Source organism: Somniosus microcephalus, chromosome 4 (assembly GCF_052327205.1).
Source record: "Somniosus microcephalus isolate GS21.2 chromosome 4, FLI_Smic_1.0, whole genome shotgun sequence".
In the NCBI taxonomy this organism is placed as follows: domain Eukaryota; kingdom Metazoa; phylum Chordata; class Chondrichthyes; order Squaliformes; family Somniosidae; genus Somniosus; species Somniosus microcephalus.
This window is the reverse complement of record NC_140990.1, coordinates 273,836,654-273,862,636: the sequence shown is the minus strand read 5'-3', so window position 1 is coordinate 273,862,636 and position 25,983 is coordinate 273,836,654. Positions and strand designations below refer to the sequence as shown.

The 25,983-nt window shown below is 45.3% G+C and overlaps 1 protein-coding gene across 5 annotated transcripts in view; it reads left to right on the top strand.

Moving 5' to 3' along the window:
* The window catches only part of slc38a11 (solute carrier family 38 member 11), a 175,573-nt gene that overhangs the window by 134,486 nt on the left and 15,104 nt on the right, over positions 1 to 25,983 (top strand). For all 5 annotated transcript variants that reach the window (XM_085986438.1, XM_085986439.1, XM_085986437.1 and 2 more), the window contains 4 exons: positions 4,463 to 4,533; positions 8,205 to 8,366; positions 15,380 to 15,492; positions 24,306 to 24,437. In XM_085986438.1, coding sequence (XP_085842564.1) covers positions 4,463 to 4,533; positions 8,205 to 8,366; positions 15,380 to 15,492; positions 24,306 to 24,437 — 478 coding nt within the window. The remainder of the gene's footprint in view (positions 1 to 4,462; positions 4,534 to 8,204; positions 8,367 to 15,379; positions 15,493 to 24,305; positions 24,438 to 25,983) is intronic.

Sequence of the window (25,983 nt, the reverse complement as noted above, 5' to 3'; positions counted from 1 at the left end):
GAGATGTCCTTAACCCTGGCACCGGGCAGGCAACACAGCCTTCGGGACTCTCGCTCTCGGCTGCAGAGAACTCTATCTATCCCCCTAACGATACTATCCCCTACCACTACAACATTTCTTTTAACTCCCCCCACTTGAATGGCCCCCCGCTCCACGGTGCTGTGGCCAGGTTGCTCATCCTCCCCGCAGTCCCTGTTCCCATCCTCACAGGGAGTAAGAGCCTCGAACCTGTTGGACAAGTGCAAGGGCTGCGGCTCCTCCAACACTACCTCCTGGATCCCCGTACCTGCCTCACTTCTAGTCATACCATCCTGACCCTGGCCACGGACTACATCTGAATTAATTAATCTAATTGGTGTGACTACCTCCTGATACACAGAGTCCAGGTAACTCTCCCCCTCCCTGATGTGTCTCAGTGTTTGAAGCTCGGACTCCAGCTCTTCAACACGGAGCCAGAATTCCTCGAGCAGCCAACACTTACTGCAAATGTGATCACCGTGAGCATCAATGGTGTCCACCAGCTCCCACATATTGCAGCAGCAACACATCACCTGATCTCCCATTCTATGTAATTAATTAAATTTATTAATATTATTCTTAAATACCCTCTGCCTCGATTCTAGATGGTGAATATCACACCTTAGAAACTATAAACCAAGGAGATTTAAGCTTAAAAAGGGAGAAATACTTACCAACCGATCACTTACCCGCTTCGTGGTGACGTCACGCCTTGAATACTTTTTACCTCTCTCCTTCCCTGAGATTGGAGATTGGTACGCCTACCTGAGCCTCTGGGGCCTCTTGTAGTCGCTCTGCCGCTCAGCTCTGCCTCCACCCGCTGCCGCACTGGGGCCTACCTGAGCCTCTGGGGCCTCTTGTAGTCGCTCTGCCGCTCAGCTCCGCCTCCACCCGCTGCTGATGCCGCACTGGGGCCTACCTGAGCCTCTGGGGCCTCTTGTAGTCGCTCTGCCATTCAGCTCCGCCTCCACCCGCTGCCGATGCCGCACTGGGGCCTACCTGAGCCTCTGGGGCCTCTTGTAGTCGCTCTGCCGCTCAGCTCCGCCTCCACCCGCTGCCGATGCCGCACTGGGGCCTACCTGAGCCTCTGGGGCCTCTTGTAGTCGCTCTGCCCTGCTGATGCCGCACTGGGGCCTACCTGAGCCTCTGGGGCCTCTTGTAGTCGCTCTGCCGCTCAGCTCCGCCTCCACCCGCTGCCGATGCCGCACTGGGGCCTACCTGAGCCTCTGGGGCCTCTTGTAGTCGCTCTGCCCTGCCGATGCCGCACTGGGGCCTACCTGAGCCTCTGGGGCCTCTTGTAGTCGCTTGACAGTAGGCTCCCGAGGTATGGAAAGTGGTCCATGTTGTCCAAGGCCTTGTCGTGGATTTTGATAATTGGGGGGCAGTACTGTGTGACAGGGGCAGGTTGGTAGAGGACCGTTGTCTTACGGATGTTTAGTGTAAGGCCCATGCTCTCATACGCTTCGGTGAAGGTGTTGACGATGGTTTGGAGTTCGATCTCCGAGTGAGCGCAGACGCAAGTGTCGTCTGCATACTGTAATTCGACGACAGAGGATAGGACGACCTTGGATCTGAACTGGAGGCGACGGAGGTTGAATAGTTTCCCGTTTGTTCTGTAAATTAGCTCCACTGCAGTGGGGAGCTTACTGAGGGTGAGATGGAGCATTGCAGCAAGGAAGATCAAGAAGAGCGTTGGTGCGATGACACAGCCTTATTTGACCCTGGTTCATACGTGAATTGGGTCTGTGGTGGAACCATTGGTCAGGATCATGGCTTGCATGTCGTCGTGAAGCAGGCAGAGGATGGTGACAAACTTTTGAGGGCAGCCGAATTTGAGGAGGACACTCCATAATCCCTCACGGTTGACAGTGTCGAAGGCCTTTGTGAGATCAAAGAAGGCCACGTACAGTGGTTGGCGCTGTTCCCTGCATTTCTCTTGTAATTGACATGCGGTGAAGATCATGTCCATAGTGCCCCTTAGTGGGCGGAATCCGCATTGCGATTCTGGGAGGAGCTCTTCGGCCACTGGGAGAAGGCGATTGAGGAAGATTCTTGCGATGACTTTCCCTGTGGCAGACAGCAGGGAAACTCCTCTGTAATTACCGCAATCAGACTTGTCACCTTTCTTGAAGATGGTCACAATTACGGCGTCTCTGAGATCCCCTGGCATGCTCTCCTCCTTCCAGATAAGAGAAATGAGTTTATGAATTAACGCCAGTAGTGCTTCTCCACCATGCTTTAGTGCCTCGGCGGGAATTCCATCTGCTCCTGAGGCCTCGTTGTTCTTCAGTTGTCGGATGGCCTTTTCAACCTCATGCCGGGCTGGGGTTGCGCTGAGATGGTGGCGGGTAGCATGCTGTGGGATGGAGTTGAGGACACGCATGTCGAAGACAGAGTCGCGGTTATGGAGATCTTCGAAATGCTCCTTCCAGCGGGCACCGACTGCTTCTCTGTCCTTGATGAGTACCTCTCCGTTCTTGGCCCGCAGTGGGGAAGGGCCTTGGGTGCTTGGGCCGTAGATGGTCTTGACTGCGCTAAAGAATCCACGCACGTCGTGGTTGTTGGCTAGCTGCTGGGTCTCCTGTGCTTTCTCCACCCACCATCTGTGCTTTAGGTCGTGAGTTTTTTGTTGGACCTCGGCCTTCAGGCTTCTGTAGAGCTGCTTTCTTGCTCTCAAGTTCTGTTGCTGTTTCCAGATCAGGAATGCCTTGCGCTTGCGGCTTATTAGCTCATTTGTCCTCATTGCTTTATTGCTTTCAGAGGAAGTGTCTGCAATGCTGTTGAATAGCACAGAATTGCCACTCGTGCTTCATAACCAGTTGCTGTTGTGCTTCTCCATGCATACCATTGCTGGAACCATCTCCTCATGATGTCCACTGATCTGTCTGAATTGAATACTACGGGGGCGATTTTCCCACTGGAGGCGAGATGGAGGCGGGTTTCTGTTTGGGTGGGTTTAAAACCCGTCTCCACTGAGAGGTTTCAAAAATTTTGCGATTTTCCCAGGATTGGCCACTTGATTTCAGAGGTGTGGGATGCCCTTGCTCAATTAGTGTTTTGGGACTGAAACTCGCCTCTGTTGCCAGCACTTTTCCAGTCTGATTTTATGACTTCTTGCTCCCTTGGCTCATTCCATAGCATTTCTGTGTCTCCTGCACCACCTCCAACATCTTTTGAGAAACCACTATGTCCAATTCCAAGGCAAGGGCCTACCCGAGGGCCTTCGATGAGGCGCTGCAAATGTTGTTGGAGGGGGTGACAGCTAGCATGGAGGTACTCTTCCACTCATCTCGGAGGAAGAGGCCTGCCAAAGAAACCAAGGCTGTGTGGGTACAGCTGGCAATGGATATAACCTTCAGATCTGTGTGCAGATTGGGAGATTGTTTCTGTGTATTGATGAAATGCCATCCCTGTTGGAAAACATTAAAATGATTTGAAGCCAAAATGTTGATGTTATGCCATCTGTTCTTTCGCCTTAGGCAGCTCCACATTGCGGGCACCGCCACACTTGCATTGTCAGGTTGGTGGCCTAAGTGAAAGGAGGCCAGAGAGTCATGTCCATTGTCAATGATGTCCTAGGATGGAGCAAAGGACATGTGCTAACTTGGGCAATCTATGCAAATCTGGCGATGATACGTTCATCCCTTGCATCCCAGGCAGCCATGTGTTCGCGTGCTGCCACTGGTCGATACACCAGCACTCTGACCGCCTCCTCCAGATCCTCCTCCTCCTCATCCTCATCTGCGGTCCATGCAGAAAGTAAACAAGTAGTTCCCATGCTGCTTGTAGATGCCTTCTTTGGGGAATCACTCATTGCAAGCAGGGAGAGGGTCTTCCAAGGAGGTCCCACAGTTGATGGAGTCAAGCTGCAGCACCTCCGACTTCGGAAAGCCTTCAAAAAGTGCTCAGAGATCTTTTAAAGCCAAGGACTGGCACCTGCAAGTAATCCTTGCTGCAATAAACAATGTCTTGTTAGATCTGCAGCAGTGAAGAGGCCACCCACGAGTCAACCCGCCAGGTTTACCTGGCGTGGTTTAGGAGGTGCATGGATCACACCGAAAAGCTGGAAAAATCACGAGGGCCTCTCAAAATAGGCTTAGAGAGGCCCTTAACAAGCATTTAAGGATCTTTAATAGCGCAATGGCCAGCTGGAGGTGGGAGTGTTTCCCGACCTCCAAAATCGGCACCAGCAAAATCCCGCGGAGGCAGGTTGGAGACGGGTTCTAAACCCGACCTCTTTGAATCTGATTTTCCCACCTTTCCTGCCTGCAAACCCACCTCCTCCGATGTCAGAAAATCTCCCCCGAGTTCTCTGAACATGGGCAAATAGTCTGTTACTGCTTTCTACAAGTATTGAACCACTATGTATTTAGATTTTCACTGAAATTAGTAAAGAAAGAAGACTGTAGACCATTGTTATTTGACTTTGATATTTATCTTCCAGTCCATCCACAGAAGGAGCCTGGGTCTTTGCACAGCCAAATGCAATACAAGCGGTGGGAGTTATGGCGTTTGGTAAGTCCTAAATATTTGTCACAGATCAATGTTCATTCTGTTGTTTATTTATCTACAGTGAATCAATTACACTTTATCTCAACTTGTCATTGATTATTGACTAATGTAACATAATAATTGTTAAAGAAATTACTTGAAGAATATACTTTCCTAGTTTTCTATAATAATATAAAACTATATATGTATTAATTATATAGCATGTTGGATTTGAAAATGTAGTCTTCAATATGTATTTTTTGTGAATGTTATGTTTTTCAAAGATAGTGCTAGGAAATAGAACATTTTTTTATTTCAAACACCCAGGGTTAGATTTACCTGGGCTCATCAACAACATGAAGGGTAGGGATTTATGCCATCCCGTATGATACTAACAGCATTTTCTTTGTCGGAGGAACTAATTTAAAATGCTGTACATGTTTAAAGTGGTCCTGACTGGTGCTCCACCACTGAGAGGGAGGTGTTTAGCTGTAGTTGCTAAAGAGCAGCTGCATGGCCCAGAGACACTGGGGTCAATTTTCCTGGAGCCGTCAGGCGGGGTTTCAGGTGTGTGGGGATCCTGAATTTGGGGGTCCCGACACCATCCCGCCCAAAACCCCGCCCCATGCAAATTTCAGGGGCGGCAGGTACCCGCCCCGCACTGGGACCCGCCGAAACCAGGTGGGAAGGGATTAGTGCCAATTTTTTAGCCTAATCCCTATTTTGAGGGGTTTCATGTGGGATTCCCGACGGCTCCAAACCACGCCAGGTTAGAGCAGTCGGGCCATCGGGTTGAAGGAGTTGGAGGGGTCGCGATGTCGGTGCTCAGGTGAGTGATGGGTGCATGAGTGCAAAGGTAAGTGTCTTTGGTGTGTCTAAAGTGTGTAAAGAACTTTTACTTACCTGTACTTACCTTAACAGCCTTTCTTCCTGTAGCCGTCGGGAGCCCATCACTCAGCCGGCACTTAAAGCTGAACGGCTGCGATCTGTGAAAAGTGACAGCCTTCAGCTTTGAGTGCTGCTGAGAGTTCTAACTGAGTCTGTGCAGAAGGACTCATGTTAGAACTCAGACTGTCAGTGTTTGGCAGTTTCAAACAGCTGTGAAACACTGATATTTCATCTGTCAAGAACTCTTGACAGATTAAATTGCAGTCTGTGACGTCACCTGTTGCCGGGTGGCCCTTAATTGGCCTGCTGAGCCCGCTGGGCGGGCTCAACAAGGTCAATCAAGGGAAAATCGCGCGGATTGGCCGGACGTCGAAGTAAGCGGGTCTAAAACCCGAAAGTTGTAGTCCCGCCTTCTTCCCGACAGCTTCAGGAAAATCGACCCCACAGAAAAATGTCTGAGAAAGAGAAAGTGAGAGCATAAGAAGAGGATTCAAATGGCAGAAGGAGGGGCAGCAATGAGAGGTTTCCGCTGTGACCAAAGCCCCAAGATTCTGAGAAGCTTCCATGATGGTAATGTTCACAGAGATATGGGCACAAGCAGCCCCTCTCTGGCACTTAGGACAGGTATCCTCCAAAAAGGGTGGCTCAGGTATTTTGTGAGACAGAGTTGTCTCAGGCAGTCAGTGCCACATCAACTACACCACAAATAGCATTATAGTGCTAGAAACATTTAAATGACCTCACAATTTTGGCCAAGATAAGTGAATGCATAGTAGTCGATGCAGATCCTGAAAGCTGAAAGTATAATTCATCTCAAAACAAAAGAAGTAAAGAGCCTGTTGCATAGCCTGCACCTGAAAGCATTATCAGATTTGAATGTCTGCAGATGTAAATACATTTTGAATTAATCAGTAGCCTACTTAAATCATTATTTTCTTCACATAGTTGGAGGAATAGTTACCATCAGGCCCATTCGTAAACATAGAAGGAAGCTCTACAACTCCTTGGTAGACACACCAAGCAGAGCAAGGGTTTGGGTTTGGAGTCATATGTAGGTTGTAGGCTCCCTTTCCTGAAGGACATTAATGAACTAGTTGAACTTTTATGACCATCCAGAAGCTTTCATAGCTATTTTTTTTTGTGCAATCCCACTAATTACCAGATTTATCAAATTCAGTTTTCACAACTTGTCATGGTGGGATTTAAACTCACAACCTCTGGGTTGCTAGTCGAGTGCCATAACCACTAGATTTCCATACTATGAGCATCTTTGGTAGAGAGGTCAGGGAGAAATTTCAGAGTCATATTTGAGAAAATTGGTGTTGTTCATCCCTCAGGACATCAAATAACAATAGAAGTTTCCATGACAGTGCAAATTGTATTTTTTGGAAAAAGCAGCCTTCATGAGCCAAACAAACTTGTTTTGTATATTTTATTATATTCTTAAAAATCACTGACATTGAACAGAATGCTTTCAGTTTGAAATTTTCTGTGAATTCAACATTTTTAATTTTCATGATTTCTGTATGCTTAGAAAGTGCTATTTGTTCTCAGAAAAAATTATTTTATATTGATTTCATACTATATTCAATTCCTTCATATTAAGAGTGATTGAAGCTTTCTTCCACCAAAGTATGCAGTTGCCATTGATTTATATAAATCCATGGCCAACATTCATCAGATGTTAATAGAGTCGAGGGTCCTCTGACCTTTCTGCCTCCATCACATTACTGAGTTTTTAATGGAAGGAATAAAATATTCTAATATTTCAGCCATTAAGTAGTATTCATCTTGAATGGACATTAGATGAGAAAGCAAATAATTAATGGAAATTCCAAACTTGAGCAAAGAACTTTCTTAATGTACTGTGGCCTAGAAATTCACTATGGCCCCGCCAGCTGGCTAGCGCCCAAAAGTTAGCGCTGGGCGCGGAGCCATTTGCGACCGTCAGATATTCACTTTTTGCGCCCCAAGTCGGAACCGGGCGCTATTCCAGGGTGTGCCCGCCCCCGCTTGGGGTGCTGAAACTGAATTTCAGCGCTCTAGGCGCCGCTGCGCCACCCGCTGCGGAGCGGCAGGCTGCGGTACTGCAGGCCTCCTCCTTCTCTTAAGGTGGAGGTGCCTGCAACGGGGAGACCGCCGCTGGATAGTGCCGGCAAATGAGCCCGGCACCACGGAGAAGTGCCGGGTTCGCGGAAAGCAGCCGGCAATGCCGCGGGTGGGGGGGGTGGAGGAGGCCGGGGAAGGAGGTGCGGGCAGGCGGCCGCCGAAAAAGCGGCCGGCCGCACCTCCACCTTAAAGCGCCCCACTAAGGCTACAGTACGGCCCCGTTTTCTGGTCGCTGTTTGCGGTCGCTGCGGAAGAGGCGGCCGCAACTAAATATGGGGATCGGGCCGGTATCGGGGCGGAACTGGGGCACTGCGCACACCGATGACGTCATCAGTGCCGGCGCAGCGCTAACGGCTACCGCCGCCATTACCGCTGCGCTGAATATCAGCGCAAACTCCTGTATTGGCACAGAAGCCCTCTTTAGGCGGTAACTGGGCGCAAAGCTGGCAGCGCCTTACTGAATTTCTAGGCCTTTGTTTTTCACCCATTCATAGTCAATTAACAAAAAACTCTAGCCCAAAGAAACAAAGATTTTTCCACAGTATTGCCTCTGAAAAGTAACATTCTTCTAACAACGTCCCCAATCCCAAAAAACAAAATTAAATGCCTCTTACAAGAGACTACAAAATCACATTTAGTTGTTTGTTCATAATAAGGAATAGCATAATATTTATTAACATCTTATTCTGTACTTTCAGCCTTTATTTGTCACCATAATAGTTTTTTAATTTATGGATCACTGGAAGAGCCTACAATAAACAACTGGTCTCGTGTCACTCATGTGTCAGTGTTATTTGCCCTGATGATCAGCGTGATCTTTGCTGCATGTGGATATGGAACTTTCACAGGCTATACACAAGGTAAGGAAGCAAAAGCAAAATATTGCGGATGCTGGAAATCTGAAATAAAAACAGAAAATGCTGGAAATACTCAGCAGGCCAGGCAGCATCTGTGGAGAGAGAAACAGAGTTAACGTTTCAGGTCGATGACCTTTCGTCAGAAGGAAGCAAATTAGCTTAACTAAAAGTACAAGGGGTAGAATTTCTGCAGGAGTTTCCCAATCTATTACCATAACTTTAGCGGAAGACTGGCAGAAACCCCGAGAATGAGCGTAAATGGCAATTGGTTTCCACCAATCTTCCACTGACGTTACGGTAATATATTGGGGAAACATTGGGGGAACCCCTGCAGAAATTACTGCCTCAAAAGTTGAAAATGATCTTGATTTAATGTTTTTTTTCATTTATGAGTTTGGTTTAAATAATGTTCTGATATTGATAATGGCCTAGTGGTCCAGCAGTCTGAATCAATTGTTTTTAACCACCTGTACACCTTTTAAGTGGGGAAAAGCACTGACAGACTGACCATTTAAAAAAAACAGAGAAAACGAAAGGAATGAGTCAAATGCTGATCTAAGGGGTTAAAGGACCTATGCTGCTAATTAATTAGTCACTGACTCAAAACCCAGCCAAACAACTGAAAATGCTGTAATAAAAGTCGATAGACAGAAGAACTGGAGTCGCTATAAAGACAAGACAGCTCAAAATAAAAAAAGGGTAAGAAGAGGGGAAGGGGAATATGATTTGTGAAATACATTTTCACAAAGAGGATTAACAAAAGAGGAATAATAGGAAGAAGGGATTGGGAAGGAAGAGAGAAATCTAAGAGCTGGCAACCATTATTGGCCCTTGCATTATTTATTTGTTCATATGTTAGAGCTTTGTGCAACCATGACTTGTTAACTTTTAGAAAGCCAGCTGGTACAGGGAAATTATTTTCATCTGGGCCAAACAGTTCTGTAAGTCTTCACATCACACACTACAGTCGGAATTTTGCCGGCGCTCAGAGGGCGGGTTTGGAGGCGGGTCCGCTGTCAAAATAGCAAAGATTGACAGTGGGTAGGAAACCAACTGTAACCCGCCTCCACATGAGTCTCCCAGGCGTTGGGTCTATCAGCGGAGAACTGACCGGACACCAAGCGGCGGGGGAGATAATTGAGTTCATTAACTGGCTTATTAACAGTCAATTTAATGGTATTTTGAGGCTTCCTTCCAATTTTACGTTCTCCCCCACGGGTTACCCACTGCTCAGGGAACACGCCAGCTCACCCTGGCGTGAGTTGAGTTTGTTCTGATGTATCTGATAAGCTGACAGCTGCAGAAGTGGTGTAAAAGATGCCATGTTGCAGATGGTCAGTTTCAGAGTGCAGAAAATGTTGGTTACTGCATTTGTAATACATATAGAGATTTCTTTAGCTTGCAAGTGTTTAGAGGCAACTGTATGTCCAGTGCCACCTCATTGGAACAACCTCTCTCACCATTGACAGATCGCTTCTGTCATCTCATCTGCAGCTGCCATCTATTGCAGCAACATCGCTGCCCTTGAAAAAAATCAGACCTTGGTCCTCTGTGTAGTGATCAATAACATGTCATTCTGTGGTGGACACTAGGTGGAGCAGTAGAGCTGTATATAGCTGTATGTATAAGACTACACTACCCATGAGGCTAGGCTACCCACAAGGCAGCAGTCAAGATGGAAGCCTCTACAAGATGCTGTACCTAGTCCACATGGCTCAATAAAGTAACTAGCAAAAGCTAGCTGTGTTCATAATAAGAATGTCAAGTTATTAATGAACGTAACATGGTACCAGGGTGGTGAAGATCTGCTGAAAATTGTGAAAAGCGAAATGGAGAATTTGAAGCCACCAGAGCGTTTGAATCTCACAGAAAAAATCGACTACAACTGGCAGACTTTTAAACAGCAATTCGAACTCTACATTGCAGCCATCGGATTCGGTACGAAGCCAGACGCAAGGAAGATAGCGTTGCTGCTTACGGTTGCAGGCCCACAGGCGATAGAGGTATTTAATACATTTGTATTTAATCCAGCGGAGAACAGAGAAAAATTAGAAGATGTGCTAAAAAATGTTGATGCACATTGCTCTCCCAAAAAGAATGAGACCTATGAAAGATACATCTTCTGTTCTCGGACACAGCAACAAAATGAGACTTTTGACAGCTTTATAACTGATCTGAAACTGAAAGCACAGACATGTAATTTCTCTGAGCTCAAAGCATCCATGATTCGTGATCAGATTGTGTTTGGTATTCATGATAAAAAAGTCAGGGAACGTCTGTTGAGAGAAACCGAACTAACATTGGAAAATGCTGTGACAATATGCAAAGCCAGCGAGCTAGCTCGAAATCACGCGAAGACTTTCAGTGAAATCAATAATGATGTGAATGTAATGAGTGATGATGCTGCTGTCGGTGCTGTGTCCTACAAGGGGAAGAAATGTGGGCAGAACAGAAATGAAAAGCAATCGGAGGATGACATTTTTAATTGTAAACGCTGTGGTTACAAACACCAGTTAAGACAATGCCCAGCGTTTGGAAAAATGTGCACAAAGTGTAATGGAAAGAATCACTTTGCCAAACAATGCTTTTCAAAAGTAAAAATGACGAAAGGGCAACGAGTTAATGTGATTGAGGACACTGATTTAAGTGAGACATTTTTTGTAGGAATGGTGTCATGTGACGATATCAAAAAAGATACAGAAAATGTGCAGCCCTCAGAAATAGACAATGCTGAACATAAAGTTAATGCAGTAAAAGAGGACAAATGGATGATCCCACTGCAGATAAATGGAGTATTAGTTACGTTGAAACTGGACACTGGGGCAAAAGCAAACTTAATCAGTATGAGTGACATTAACAATATGAAAGAAAAGCCCAAAATACAGAAAAAGTCAGTACTACTGAAGGACTATAATGGACAGAAAATAGATAGCTTAGGTGTATGCAGACTTAAAGTGACAGTCAAAGACAAAGTGCATCATCTCATGTTTTCTGTTGTGGCTGAAAGGCTTGATTCACTACTGGGTGACAAAGCTTGTGAGGACTTAGAACTGGTCAAAAGAGTCTACCGTATAAACTGTGCCATAAGCAGACCAGATGACTCAGGTGATGAAGCAGAGAGCCCATCAAGGATGAAAAGGCCAATGGGTATCCATGTCTTCAAAAAGCCTAGTTTCTCCAAGAAGAAAGAAAAAGACTTTAAGGTCAAAGAAAAGCAGTGGAAAGAGAAAAAGAAAAAGAAGAAGCCTGCACCAGAGCAGGAAGCAGTTCCGGTGGATACTCCTTCTTCCCTCAGGCCAATCTTTGGTGTTCCATTAGCCGAGGCTGCTGAGAGGACTATGCTGTATGATGGGATCCAGCTGCCAGCAGTTTTTCGAGAGTGCATTGACTACATTGAGAGTTATGGCATGAAGAGTGAAGGAAACACTGAAACCCTCTCCAGGCAAAGATCGCAAGGAGACCTCAATCTATACAAGAGCAGATTGATGACAATGCCGCAACTGCATCTTGTCATTCACCACCAGAACAATCTCATGAAGACACATCAGACTTACCCGTGTTGAGAAGATCCACACGTGAAGTAAAAGAGCCTGATAGACTTAATCTTTGAGTACAATGTAAAGCTTTGAAAATGTGTTGACTGTTTTGAAAATGTTTATGTTTATAGAGCACTAACAAAAGTGTTACTGATATTATCTTTATTGTTTTCTTGAAAGTTGAGTGATATTGATTTTGTTAAACCTCCAAAGAAAGGGAGATGTAGTGATCAATAACATGTCATTCTGTGGTGGACACTAGGTGGAGCAGTAGAGCTGTATATAGCTGTATGTATAAGACTACACTACCCATGAGGCTAGGCTACCCACAAGGCAGCAGTCAAGATGGAAGCCTCTACAAGATGCTGTACCTAGTCCACATGGCTCAATAAAGTAACTAGCAAAAGCTAGCTGTGTTCATAATAAGAATGTCAAGTTATTAATGAACATAACACTCTGAATCCTTCCACGATCAGCCCCAACACCAACATCACCAGGCACACCAATATCACCAACAACATCACCAGCCTTCTCCGCCATCACCTGATGCTGCACAGGACACAGGGCATCAGCCCCTGACAACATTGCTGCCCGGGAGGCCAGCGATGGCATCACCATGGCCAGATTTACTTCACTTGACACTGTTAACCCTGGCTGCCACATGATGCACCAGGTTGACACCATCCCACACCAGCACCATAAAGCATCCCTTTAATGTCCAAGCCATTCCATGCACATTCATCACTATAGTGGGGGGGGGGGGAGGGGGGAAGTTACGTCTCAACATTCACTGGAACTCAGTAAGACACTTCTCAAGGTATGCACAGATCTGTCCAATAAGGGGTAGTGTTGGAAAAGTAGATTTCACTGTATGACAGCACATTACCAGAAACTTCACATGGACATTGGCTAAACCTCTCAAATGTCTACCCTTATGTGTTGTTAGTTGGTCTGCTTGCAGTAGGATGAGGGTGAATGTGAGGGGTGGCTAGTGAGTTGGGGAAGTGAGAAAGTAGATAGAGAGGGTTGGGTGGAGGTACAAGGTAAGTTGGTGTGAGTAAGGATGTGCAGGTGTAGGGTTTGGAAGGCAGAGAGATGGGGATGTGTTGACTGGCACAGTAGGATGACGTTGAATGTGGCTTTGCAGTAACGTTTCGTGATCCACTGAGATCATTGAAAGGTTGGCGCCACAGCAGCCAGGGACTTCTGATGACATCCCTGCTTTTGCCTTCCTGTGCAATGTGCAACCAGGCTGCGTTGGTGTCCTGGGGAGGTCTCCCGCCCTTGGAAGGGAAGAGAACCTCCCTGCGTGCTGTGACTCTCTCCATAAGCATATGGAAGGAGTCATTGGAGAGCCTGGCTGCAAGCGTTCACCTTTGTGCAGTGCTTGTCAGTGTTTGCAACACTTCAATGCTGTCAAACACTGACAGAACAATTGTCAAACTCAATATGGCCGTGGTCCCTTTAAGGAAACCGGCTGATGGCGCGTCATCAAATGACGTCATCAGACCCGCTTCCTGTTAATTGGCCGGGAAGCTCGCAGGGCGGGCTTAACAAGGCCAATCAAGGGAAAACCCCTTTGACAGAGTGGCTGCAGCCAAGATCGTGAATGGAACCCAGAAACCACCTCTCCTGCCACCGTCCCGACACCGATGATAAAATCGCGGCCTACGACTCTGAAACAAACCCGGTGCAGCCACAGTTAAAATATTAGGATGAATTTTCCTCAACCTTTTCCCTGGGGAACAAGTTGGTGAAGCCGCAGTTAAAGTATTTGGGCAAATTTTCCTCAACTTTGCCTATTCCCCAAGCCAAAGGTGAGGAAAAAGGCATGGAAAACCAAGCCACAGGGTCTCCATCCCATTTACGTTATTCAAGGAGTACCAGGATTCCTCTGAAGGGTGAGGCAGGGCCTGCACCTGCAATAGATGAAGGCCTAACATTGCTCTAGCAATGAGGTGGGAAGGGGCAATTCTGGACCTCCTGCCTCAATGCCATCTACACACATCCATGGGCTATCCATTTCCAGGGGTGCACCAAATGTTGGTGATGGGCCTTGCACCTGGAGTCCCCTCAGACCCTCTAGTTTAAAGGGAAGTCAAGCAGGAAGAAGAAGGCGGCTGACAAAATTAATGGCCACTCTTTTTTCAAGATCCCAGCACAGTTATGGACCTGGAGCCTTCTGGCTGCTGTGCTGTTTTGCAAAAGCAGCCAGAAGGCCTTCATCTATTGCAGGTGCAGTCCCTGCCTCACCCTTCAGAGGAATCCAGAGGGCCCTGTGGTCAGTGGCCAGGACTGCAGCTACAGGCCTCTTGGGACTGTGAAGTGTGAAGTATTACATTTTAGGGAAAGGACAGTGAAAAGGAAGTGTACCCTAAATGGTTTGATTCCTAACAGAGTGGAGAAGCAGAGATCTTGGGGTGCAGACGCATAGATTTCTAAATATGAGAGTATTAATACAAAAGGCCATAAAAAACAAATGGGATTCTGAGCTTTATATATAGAAGCAATGAATACAAAAACAAGGAGGTGATGTTGAATTTGAACAAGGAAATTGCTTAGGCCACAATTAGATGAAATGAATGTAGCTCCAAGGAAAAATATTAGAGCCATGGAAAGGGCACAACAAACATTCACTAGAAACATACCAAGAATGAGAGGTGTTCAAGCAAGGCTCAAAATAGTGTTTTTTTCCCCACAGGAACAGAGAAGGAGATCTAATGGAGGTTGTTAGAATTATATAATGTTTTGAGAGGATAGATAATTGCTTTCACTAGTTGGTGACAGTAATAAACTCAGGATTATCACTGTTAAAAAGATGGGAGAAGTTTGAAGAAATGAAAGAGTTCTGGAACTTGGTTTGTTGTCCCATAACTGGCCTTTGAGGCAAGGACTATAATATTGAAAATGGAATTGAATACATTTTGAAAGGAATAATATGAAAGGGGATGGGTTAGTTGAAGAGTTAGTACCAGCACAGGCATATTGGGCTGAATGACCTCCTTCTGCTCTGTAATTTCTATAATAACTCCCAGCCATTCGCTCATTTTAGTGCTGTTTATATATAAAAATAAGCATGAAGTGTGGCCTGTTTCAACTGTGTGCCATTTCAGTGATGACATCAATGGTTAGGGTACTCCATTTGATGATGGATGACATTCTCATTGAAAGAGTACATTTGTGACATGGCTTCTGTCACAATTTAAAAATTTAGTGTCTTACCAGAAAATAAAATGTTTCTCGATATTACACCAAAGTAATTTTATAACATTGTGTATGCTTTAAGTCAACAGTGAGGTGATTGCCTCGATCTGAAATTATAAAGAGAATTTAATGCAAAATTTTGCAAAATGATTTCTTGAAATAAAATGAGTTACTTCAGAATGAGAGCATATATTTTACGAGGGACAATTTTGATGCTTTTAATCATTTTAATGAAATGAAAATCAATCTAGAATTGTTTTTATGTTTTTCTACTAGGAGATGTATTTGAGAATTATTGCAGAAATGATGATTGGGCTACTGCTGGAAGGTTTCTTTATGGAATAACCATTATTTTGACATTTCCAATTGAATGCTTTGTGACACGTGAGGTAAGTTAATCATTGAGTAAATATAATTGTTAAACTACTGTGTGAATGTTTATTGATTTTACTGTGTGTCTTGGTGTTGATAAAAGTTTACAGATTAAATTCATAATATAAAGTGCGATGTTTTCTTTTACCTCACAGTAATGAGAAACTGATTTTGAATTTATTTGGCCTTTATTTCAAGGGGGATAGAGTATAAAAGTAGGGAAGTCTTACTACAACTGTATAGGGCGCTGGTGAGACCACACCTAGAGTACTGTGTACAGTTTTGGTCCCCTTATTTAAGGCGGAATATACTTGCATTGGCGGTAGTTCAAAGAAGGTTCACTAGGTTGATTCCTGAGATGAAGGGGTTGTCTTATGAAGAAAGGTTGAGCAGGTTGGGCCTATACTCATTGGAGTTTTGAAGAATGAGAGGTGATCGTATTGAGACATATACGATTTTGAGGGGGCTTGACAGGGTGGATGCTGAGATGATGTTTCCCCTCGTGGAGGAATCGAGAACTAGGGGGCATAGTCTCAGAATAAGGGGTCGCCCATTTAAGAGGGAGATGAGGAGGAATTTCTTCTCTGAGGGTCGTAAATCTTTGGAATTCTTTATCCCAAAGAGCTGTGGAAGCTGAGTCATTGAATATATTCAAGGCTGAGACAAGACAGATTTTTGAGCAACAGGGGAGTCAAGGGTTATGGGGAGCGGGCAGGAAAGTGGAGTTGAGGCCAAAATTGGATCAGCCATGATCTCATTAAATGGCGGAGCAGGCTCGAGGGACTGAATGGCCTGCTCCTGCTCCTATTTCTTATGTTCTTATGTTTATATATAATAGAAAACAGGGGACCCATGTATATCCTTCTGCAATCTAAAATATTGTGGGGGCGCAATTATCGGCCGGGCGCAAAGTTTAGCGCCTGGCGCTAATTATCGCTTCCGACTGCAAACTTGGCTTCTATCACCCCTGGAGGTGATTGGAGCGCTAAATCAGGCGCTACATACCTCTCTTAAGGCGCTAACGGCGAGGAGCGAGGCGCTACCTCAGAACGTTGGCGAAACTCATGTGATGTCAGTCAGCAATGGAACACAGACACACTGGCGCCGGTCAGTTCTTAAAGGTGAGTGTCGATCTTGCTCTCCATCCACACCCTGCTCATTGCAGCCTTGAATCTCGGCCTGGAGAGACCTGTACATCAATTCTGCTAGAAAGAACAATGGAGAGACCCAGGGAAAGAGCTCAGAGTGCAGCCCCCACAGTCTCTTCTAAATCGATGCAAGGAAAGTCAAATCAAAATGAACCTGCAAAGTGCTGCTCATTACCCAAAACTCCTTCACACAGCGTTGAATCTCTCCAGAAGTCTCTCTCTCTCTCTCTCTCAGAATGTGTGGTGCAAAAATGCGACTGCAAAACATTCCCCTCAACCTGTCGTTGCTAGCGGCAGGCAGAAAGGCAGGGGTCACCACTCAATATCTGGTCCGGGGTGCTACCGGGGCGTTGCATGCTCGACTGACGTCACGATCTGCAGGCGCAGGAGATCGTGGCGGTAGTGTTTAGAGCCGCTGCAAAATGTCTGGTCAATTTCGCGAGTGGCGCAAACATCGCCGCACCTGGGCGCTAGTTGCTTTACGACCCATTAGGGCACTAACGGGAGGCACAATGCAACCAAATTTTTCCCCCTGTATATTTATACCCTTATTCAGTGCAGAACTGTTTCCAATTGTCATTAATGCTGTCCTCAAAATGTCTAATTTTGTTAATGCTATTTTTATATATGTTTAGAAAAATAGAAGTAAATAAATGTGTTTGTCTTGATGTAGTTAAAGGCAGTCATCAATCTAGAGGTTATGCTACCAAATTTAACTGCATGAATCACAAGACCACCTACTTCCACCTTTGTAACATTGCCGGTCTTCACCTCTGCCTCAGCTCTTCTGCTGCTGAAACCCTAATCCATGCCTGTGTTAGCTCTAGTCTCGACTATTCCAATGCTCTCTTGGCCAGCCCCTCAACTTGCACCCTCCCTAAACTTGAGCTCAATCAAAACTCTGCTGCCTATATCCTAACTAGCACCAAGTCCCATTGACCCAACTCCCTTGTGCTCGCTGATCTATATTGGCTCTCGGTCCAGCAATGTCTCGATTTTAAAATTATCATCCTTATTTTCAAACAATTCCACAGCCTCACCCCTCCCTATCTCTGTAACCTTCTCCAGCCCTACAACACTCCGAGATCTCTGTGCTCAGGTCTGATAGATTGTTTTCCCTGGCTGGAGAGTTTAAAATTAGAGGGCATAGTCTCAGGATAAAGGGTTGGCCATTTAAGACTACAATGAGGAGGAATTTCTTCACTCAGTGAGTTGTAAATCTTTGGAATTCTCTACCTCAGAGGGCTGTGGATGCTCAATCATTGAGTCTATTCAAGGCTGAGATAGATTTTTAGACTCTAGGGGAATCAAGAGATATAGGGATCAGGCGGGAAAGTGGCATTGAGGTCAAAGATCAGCCATGATCTTATTGAATGGTGGAGTAGGCTCAAGGGACTGTATGGCCTACTCCTGCTCCTAATTCTTATGTTCTTATGTTTTCCGCTCTAATATTGCTGTTAAAAACCCAATGAAAAAGTTAAGCCTTGTTCTAAAGCTGTAACTGAGTTTTTAACAATGTTCTGAGTAATAACTGCTGCTGAACAATAGTTCTGCCCCTGAAAATCTAATTCTATATTTGTAGAATGTCAAATTTCTCCATTATGATAAAAATTACTATATTTTAAAATAATAAAAAATATTTTACTTTTTTTTAAAAGTTTGTTTATGATATTTCAGCTTCGACCTTAAACCCATGTGTATGTCCCAATCTTTATTTTGCTTTCTGTAAAATGTTTAAAAAGTGAATGATAAAAGATGCTTTTTTATTTCCTGGTTTGCTGTCTGTGAGAATTCTTCACTGTAATTGGCCACTTAGCCAGCTTGATGACATCACTGTTGCTGTACACTGGAGATCTCCTATAGATCCCCTATAGCACTGCAATGAAATTAACGTCGAGAAAGCTAAAGTTTTCACCACAGAGATCGTGAGATCTTTCTGGGTAGCTTTTTTTGAGGTCAGCAGTGATCGCCGTTGCTTCACTGCTGACTGCAAATTCCGGGCTATTACTGCAGTTGGATTCCCCACCATAAAAGCTCAACAAATCCAACCAAAAAGTTCCAGTATGTCTTGAATACTTACAGTACATAGGCTAGTGAATGCATAACTATATGCTTACAGGCTTAATGAACACTTTGCATCTGTTTTCACAAAGGAGAGGGGCGAAGCAGACATTGCTATTGGTGGGTAGGAGTGTGAACTATTAGATGAAATAAACATAGTGAGAGAGGAAGCATTAAGGGGTTTAGCAGCTTTAAAAGTGGATAAATCCCCAGGCCCGGATGAAATGTATCCCAGGCTGTTAAGCAAAGCTAAAGAGGAAATAGCAGAGACCCTGACCATCATTTTTCAATCCTCTCTGGCTTCAGGTGTGGTGCCGGAGGACTGGAGGACTGTTAATGTGGTACCCTTGTTTAAAAAGGGAGAAAAGGATAGACCGAGTAATTACAGGCCAGTCAGCCTAACCTTGGTGGTGGGAAAATTATTGGAAAGAATTCTGAAGGACAGGATAAATCTTCATTTAGAAAGACACGGATTAATCAAGGATAGTCAGCACGGATTTGTTAAGGGAAGGTCGTGTCTGACAAACTTGATTGAATTTTTTGAGGAGGTAACAAGGAGGGTAGATGAGGGTAGTGCGTTTGATGTAGTGTATATGGACTTTAGCAAGGCTTTTGATAAGGTTCCACATGGCAAACTGGTCACGAAGTTAAAAGCCCATGGGATCCAGGGCAAAGTGTCAAGTTGGATTCAAAACTGGCTCGGAGACAGGAAGCAGAGGGTAATGGTCGATGGGTATTTTAGTGACTAGAAGGCTGTTTCCAGTGGGGTTCCGCAGGGCTCTGTACTAGGTCCCTTGCTTTTTGTGGTATATATCAATGATCTTGACTTGAATATAGGGGGTATGCTTAAGAAGTTTGCAGATGATACTAAAATCAGCTGTGTGGTTCATACTGAAGAAGGAAGCTGCAGACTGCAGGAAGATATCAATAAATTGGTCAGGTGGGCAGAACAGTGGCAAATGGAATTCAATCTGGAGGAGTGTGAGGTAATGCATTTGGGGAGGGCTAACAAGGAAAGGGAATACACATTAAATGGTAGGATACTGAGTAGTGTAGAGGAACAAAGGGACCTTGGAGTGCATGTCCACAGATCCCTGAAGGTAGCAGGCCAAGTAGATAAGGTGGTTAAGAAGGCATACGGAATGCTTGCCTTTATTAGCCGTGGCATAGAATACAAGAGCAGGGGGGTTATGCTTGAACTGTATAAAACACTAGTTAGGCCTCAGCTAGAGTACTGCGTGCAGTTCTGGTCACCACATTACAGGAAAGATGTGACTGTGTAAGGGGTCGTTTTAACGAGCTTATGGTGTGCTAGATCGGTTTTGATTTCGCACTGCTCGTGAGCGGTTCCGAAGCGCTCCCCCCTCACCGGTTCTAGACACTGGGCTTATTGCCAGACAACCTTGATGTGTGGCCCAACTTGTGCCTCAGAAGACAAATGGATCAGGTGAGACAAGGTGAGTTTTAAATCAGAAATATCTTTATTTTCAAGGAGAATAAACACAGAGAATGCAAGAATCAATTTAGACAAAAATCATTAGCACGTCTCCCAATGGGAACTAAAATTTAACACACAAGGAATAACTTTGACTATCTTAAATCATACAACAATTCTTAATCAGCGGTATACTAAAACGGGGGTGGGAAAAGCGCACGGACACATCGAGGGATAAATCACACTCCTGAATTACAAAATCCTTAATGTTACAAACCCTCCCGTTGCTAAAATATACCTCAACTATGTCAGTTAGGTAGAGTTGGGCCTTTATGCTCACCAGAATTTTAAAACCCTCCTGGACCTTGGTACTCCTTGTTACGTCCGGGATCTCCAATCTTCCTTATGGGACCGGCTCCTGGACCCGCTCTCCTGCACAAACTTGGAAGTCCTCCGAACTCCTCGAGCCATCTCCTCTTCCGCACAGTCTTCGAACTCCTGATGGTATCTGGACTTGGACTTCACTGCTTCTGGTGAATCTTGTGGATCTGTCTGAGTCTGGCTGAATCTCTCTCCTGCACAATCTTGAAAGTCCTCTGAACTCCTCGAACCGTCTCCTCTCCACTCGGCCTTCGAACTCCTGATGGTCTTGGATCTGGACTGAACTTCTGAATCTGCTCTCCTGCACAATCTTGAAAGTCCTCCGAACTCCTGTCCTTGACCTCGTGTCTGTGTGAATCTGTGATGGATCTGTCTGAATCTCACTGAATGAATGTCTTGCTGTCAATTTTCCCTCAACAGCTATACTGTTTCCTTGCCCTTATCTCGGCGCCAAATCAGGGGTTTTCTTTTGTCAAGGTAATGGGCAGGCTGCTTTGACAAAAGCAAGTACTTTATTTTAATGTCTTGTAAATGAAACTGATGGGATCTGTCCTGTGTCCCTCTGAGTTTGGTACAGATAATGTTTTTTTTTCTGTGCTCAGCGATTTCAGAGATGGGTTTGCGTTTTGCTAGCAATTAGCGCACCTCCAGGTGCAAATACTTTTGTTTCCGAGTTCGTTACTGCTGTAACCATATTATCATATCAATAGCAGTAAGTTCTGGAATCTTCTAATCGGTGATGACTCAGGCTGCTGTAAGATACTGCTGGTGTGTCCTTTTGAACTGAGCCATGAGAACTGCCAACTCCATCTTGTGTTCTCACAATGTGGCCATTTCAGGGGTTTTACCAATCTAGACTGTATTTTCTGGATTTTGCGAATCCTACAACTGCAGTAGAGAGGGTACAGTGGAGATTTACAAGGATGTTGCCGGAAGTAGAAATTCTTAGCTATGAGGAAAGACTGGATAGGCTGGTTCTGTTTTCCTTGGAACAGAGGAGGCTGAGGGGAGACCTTATTGAGGTGTATAAAATTATGAGGGGCATAGATAAAGTGGATAGAAAGGACCTATTTCCCTTAGCAGAGGGGTCAAAAATCAGGGGGCACAGATTTAAAGTAATTGGTGGAAGGTTTAGACGGGATTTGAGGGGAAATTTCTTCACCCAGAGGGTTGTGGGGGTCTGGAACTCACTGCCTGAAAGATTGGTAGAGGCAGGAACCCTAACCACATTTAAAAAGTACTTGGATGTGCACTTGGGATGCTGTAACCTGCAGGGCTACGGACCAAGAGCTGGGAAGTGAGATTACGCTGGATAGCTCTTTGTTGGCTGGCGCGGACATGATGGGCTGAAATGGCCTCCTTCCGTGCTGTAACTTTCTATGATTCTATAATATGACCTCTACTGCAGTTTAGATGACATCAACTGCTTGAGCTTTCTTCTCTTGCTTTTTGATAATGTCTGGACCCTCAATACTACAGACTTGTAACATACTCTATGTAATTTCTTCAATATACATTCATGACTTCTTGTAGTCTACAGCCTGGATTTTCTGCTGCTACTCCACTGGTGTAGCAGAGTACTGTGTGGCGGGGACAGGTTGGTAGAGGACCTTTGTCTTACAGATGTTTAGTGTAAGGCCCATGCTCTCGTATGTTTCGATGAAGGTGTTGACAATGGTTTGGAGTTCAGCCTCAGCGTGCGCGCAGACGCAAATGTCATCTGCCTACTGTAATTCGATGATAGAGGATAGGATGACCTTGGATCTGGACTGGAGGTGACGGAGGTTAAACAATTTCCCGTTTGTTCTGTAGATTAGCTCCACTCCAGCAGGGAGCTTACTGAGGGTGAGATGGAGCATTGCAGCCAGGAAGATCAAGAAGAGCGTTGGTGCGATGACACAGCCTTGCTTGACCCCGGTCCTAACGTGATTTGGGTCTGTGGTGGATCTGTTGGTCAGGATCACGGCTTGCATGTCGTCATGAAGCAGGCAGAGGATGGTGACAAACTTTTGAGGGCAGCCGTACTGTACTGCTCGCCGATTATCAAAATCCATGACGAGGCCTTGGACAACGTGGACCACTTTCTATATCTCGGGAACCTACTGTCAACAAGGGCAGATGTCGATGACGAAGTCCAACACCGCCTTCAGTGTGCCAGTGCAGCCTTCGGTCACCTGAGGAAGAGAGTGTTTGATGACCAGGACCTCAAACCCAGTACCAAGCTCATGGTCTACAGAGCAGTAGTGATACCCGCCCTTCTGTTTGCTTCAGAGACATGTACCATGTACAGCAGGCACCTCAAAGCACTGGGGAGGTACCACCAACGCTGCCGCTGCAAGATCCTGCAAATCCATTGGCAGGATAGGCGCACCAACGTCAGTGTTCTTGCTCAGGCCAACATCCTCAGCATCGAAGCTTTGACCACGCTCGATCAGCTCCAATAGACGGGCTGCATCGTCCGCATGCCCGATACGAGACTCCCAAAACAAGCGCTCTACTCAGAGCTCCGACACGACAAGAGAGCCCCAGGTGGGCAGAGGAAATGCTTCAAGGACACCCTCAAAGCCCCCTTGAAAAAGTGCAACATCCCCACCGACACCTGGGAATCCCTGGCCCAAAACCGCACAAAGTGGAGGAGAAGCATCCAGGAAGGCGCCAAACACCTCGGGTCTCTTCGCCGGGAGCAAGCGGAAGCCAAGCGCAAACAGCGGAAGGAGCGTACGTCAACCCAAGCAACCCACCCACCCTTCAACCCTAACCCTAACCCTTCAACCACCGTCTGCCCCACCTGTGACAGAGACTGTAGGTCCCGCATTGGACACATCAGTCACCTGAGAACTCATTTTTAGTGTGGAAACAAGTCATCCTCGGTTCCGAGGGACTGCCTAAGAAGAAGAAGCAGTGTAATTTGGGCGGGGCGTAAGCGGACACAGCTCTAGGCCCTTATTTGCGTCCTTCCTGATTTCCACCAGCAGTTACCCCAGGTCCTCAAAGCGCACACCCCAAAGTTTAGCGACAGCATGCAAATAAGGCAGTTGTGGTAGTTTTGCACGTCATAATTTCTGTCCTTTCGCAGCTTCTGCCACTTGGTGTTGGGGATGCAAACCACTTGTTTAAGGGAGACTGAAAGGAAACTGAAATTGAATTCTTACTTCACTGGTCTTTTTTATAGCCAGCAGAGGGAGGCAGTCTACCAGGGCAGTCTGCTCTGACTGGAATCTTAACCTAGAACTTTATGTAGCTTTTATAATTTACTGTGAAAGCTGGACTTCTATAAACACAATTTTGTAATCAGTGCATATATAATTGAGATACAGATGTTCAGTGCCTTTTTGATTAAGGATTTTGTGCATGAAAAATGTATCAGCTATTCTTCTGACCTATAGTTCACAAGCTAAGGTTGTACATTAGATAATATGTATCCATAATATTGTAATGTAAATACTTAAGCATATGCTTTTAACTGTGTACAATATGAAACTTGACGATTGCAAATGGTGAATCAGGGATCATCAGCATCCATGAAGGTTCATTATAATCTGCAGCAGAACTTAAACTTCATTAATCATTTAAGTAAGAAAAATTGTTTTGGTGGAGTCTGAAATAGTAACAATTAAGTTTGACAGTATATGTTGACTGCCAAAGAATCAGGTGAACTTCAGTTTTTAATATTTTTCTATATACTTTTGATATATCATGATGTATATGTCTGGACCTTTTTTTTAAAAAGCATTATTGACTAAAGGAGAACAAAAGTGCTTTTAATCTTTCAATGATGGGTCACAGAATTGTCTTTCATCTACAGGTTATTGGAAACTTATTTTTTGCTGGAACCCTGTCAACTATTTTTCATGTTGCTGTGACAGTCTGCATTGTTGCTGCAGCCATGGCCATTTCATTAGCCTTGGATTGCCTTGGAATAGTTTTGGAATTAAATGTGAGTACTGTAATAGTATTCCTAAGATAAGAGATGCTTTACTTCTTTTTGTCATTCATTCTTGGGATGTGGACGTCACTGTTAAAGCCGGGAATTATTGCCCATCCATAGTTGCCCTGAGAAGGCCTTGTTCTTGACGAAGGTGCTCCTACAATGCGGTTAGGTAGGGAGTTAATGGTTTGATACAACTGAGTGGCTTGCTAGGCAACTTCAGAGGGCAGTTAAGAGTCAACCACACTGATGTGTGACTGCAGTCTCATATAGGACAGACCAGGAAGGGACGGCAGGTTTCCTTCCCTAATCAGTTGGGTTTTTATGACAATCCAACAACTTCATGGTCACTTTTACTGATACCAGCTTTTTATTTAAACTGAATTCAAATTCTCAAACTACCATGATGGGATTTGAACTCATGTTCTTTGGATTATTAGTCCAGGTCTCTGGATTACTACTCCAGTAACATAACTTCTACACTTCTGTACCCGTGTACTTTACTACTAAATGGTTTACAATATAATGGCCATTGGACTGGTCTTTGTCCATTTCTAACTCTGAACTGAATCTTTGCTCTCCACTTCGCTCTTGAACTGGACTTTTCTCTATTACTGCCTCCTGCCTGGAGGTTTTTTCTTAAGACAGATCCTCAGATATTGGACTGGTTTTCTTTTCTCACATCAGTGTCTGCACTAAGCACCTCTGCCACTGGTCCATGTAATCTAAGGTCACACTTTGTGTCCACTCATGTACACTCCAGCGCTGAGCCTTCCAGTCCCACTATTTCATTTTGGCCATTTCTAGCCCCTGCTCTGCTCCTCTTAATTTCATCCAGCCATTTCCCTTCTCCAACACTTAAATTCATCCTCTGACCCAACACTACTACTCAGCCTACTTTGTCTCCAGCTGCCATTCCACGTTGGAGTCTAGCCTTCCTCTCTGCCTACCCTGCTATTTTCTATCACACCCATCGTGGCAACCGTCACTGGCTCTCCCAGAGCAGCAGCCCATCCTTCTCTTTTGGAAGTCATCTCACCCGCTCCTTTGATCTTTTAACTGTCACAGCACTTCAGCAATGTGGACCTGCACAATTGCTTCCTCACCTATGTGTTCAACACCCTCATTGCTGTCATACTTAGTATATAGGAGCTCCAAGATTATGCAGGGTGAATCATCAAATCAATTCCTGTCACTACAACTGGTTTAGCCACTTCATCCGTGCCCATCTTTCCCGCAACTCCATGTTTGAACCACTCCAATCAGGTTCCGTCCTGCCACAGCACTGAAACGGCCCTTATCTAAGACAAATTACATCCGATATGACTGTGACCTGTCTGCAGCCTTTGACACAGTTGACCACATCATCCTCCTCCAACGCCTCTCCTCCGTTGTACAGCTGGGTGGGACTGCCCTCACCTGGTTCGATTCCTATCTATCGAGTCATAGCTGGAGAACCTCTTGCAATGGCTTCTCTTCCCATTCCTGCACCATTACCTCTGAAGTCCCCCAAGGATCTATCCTTGGCACCCCTCCTATTTCTCATTTAAATGCT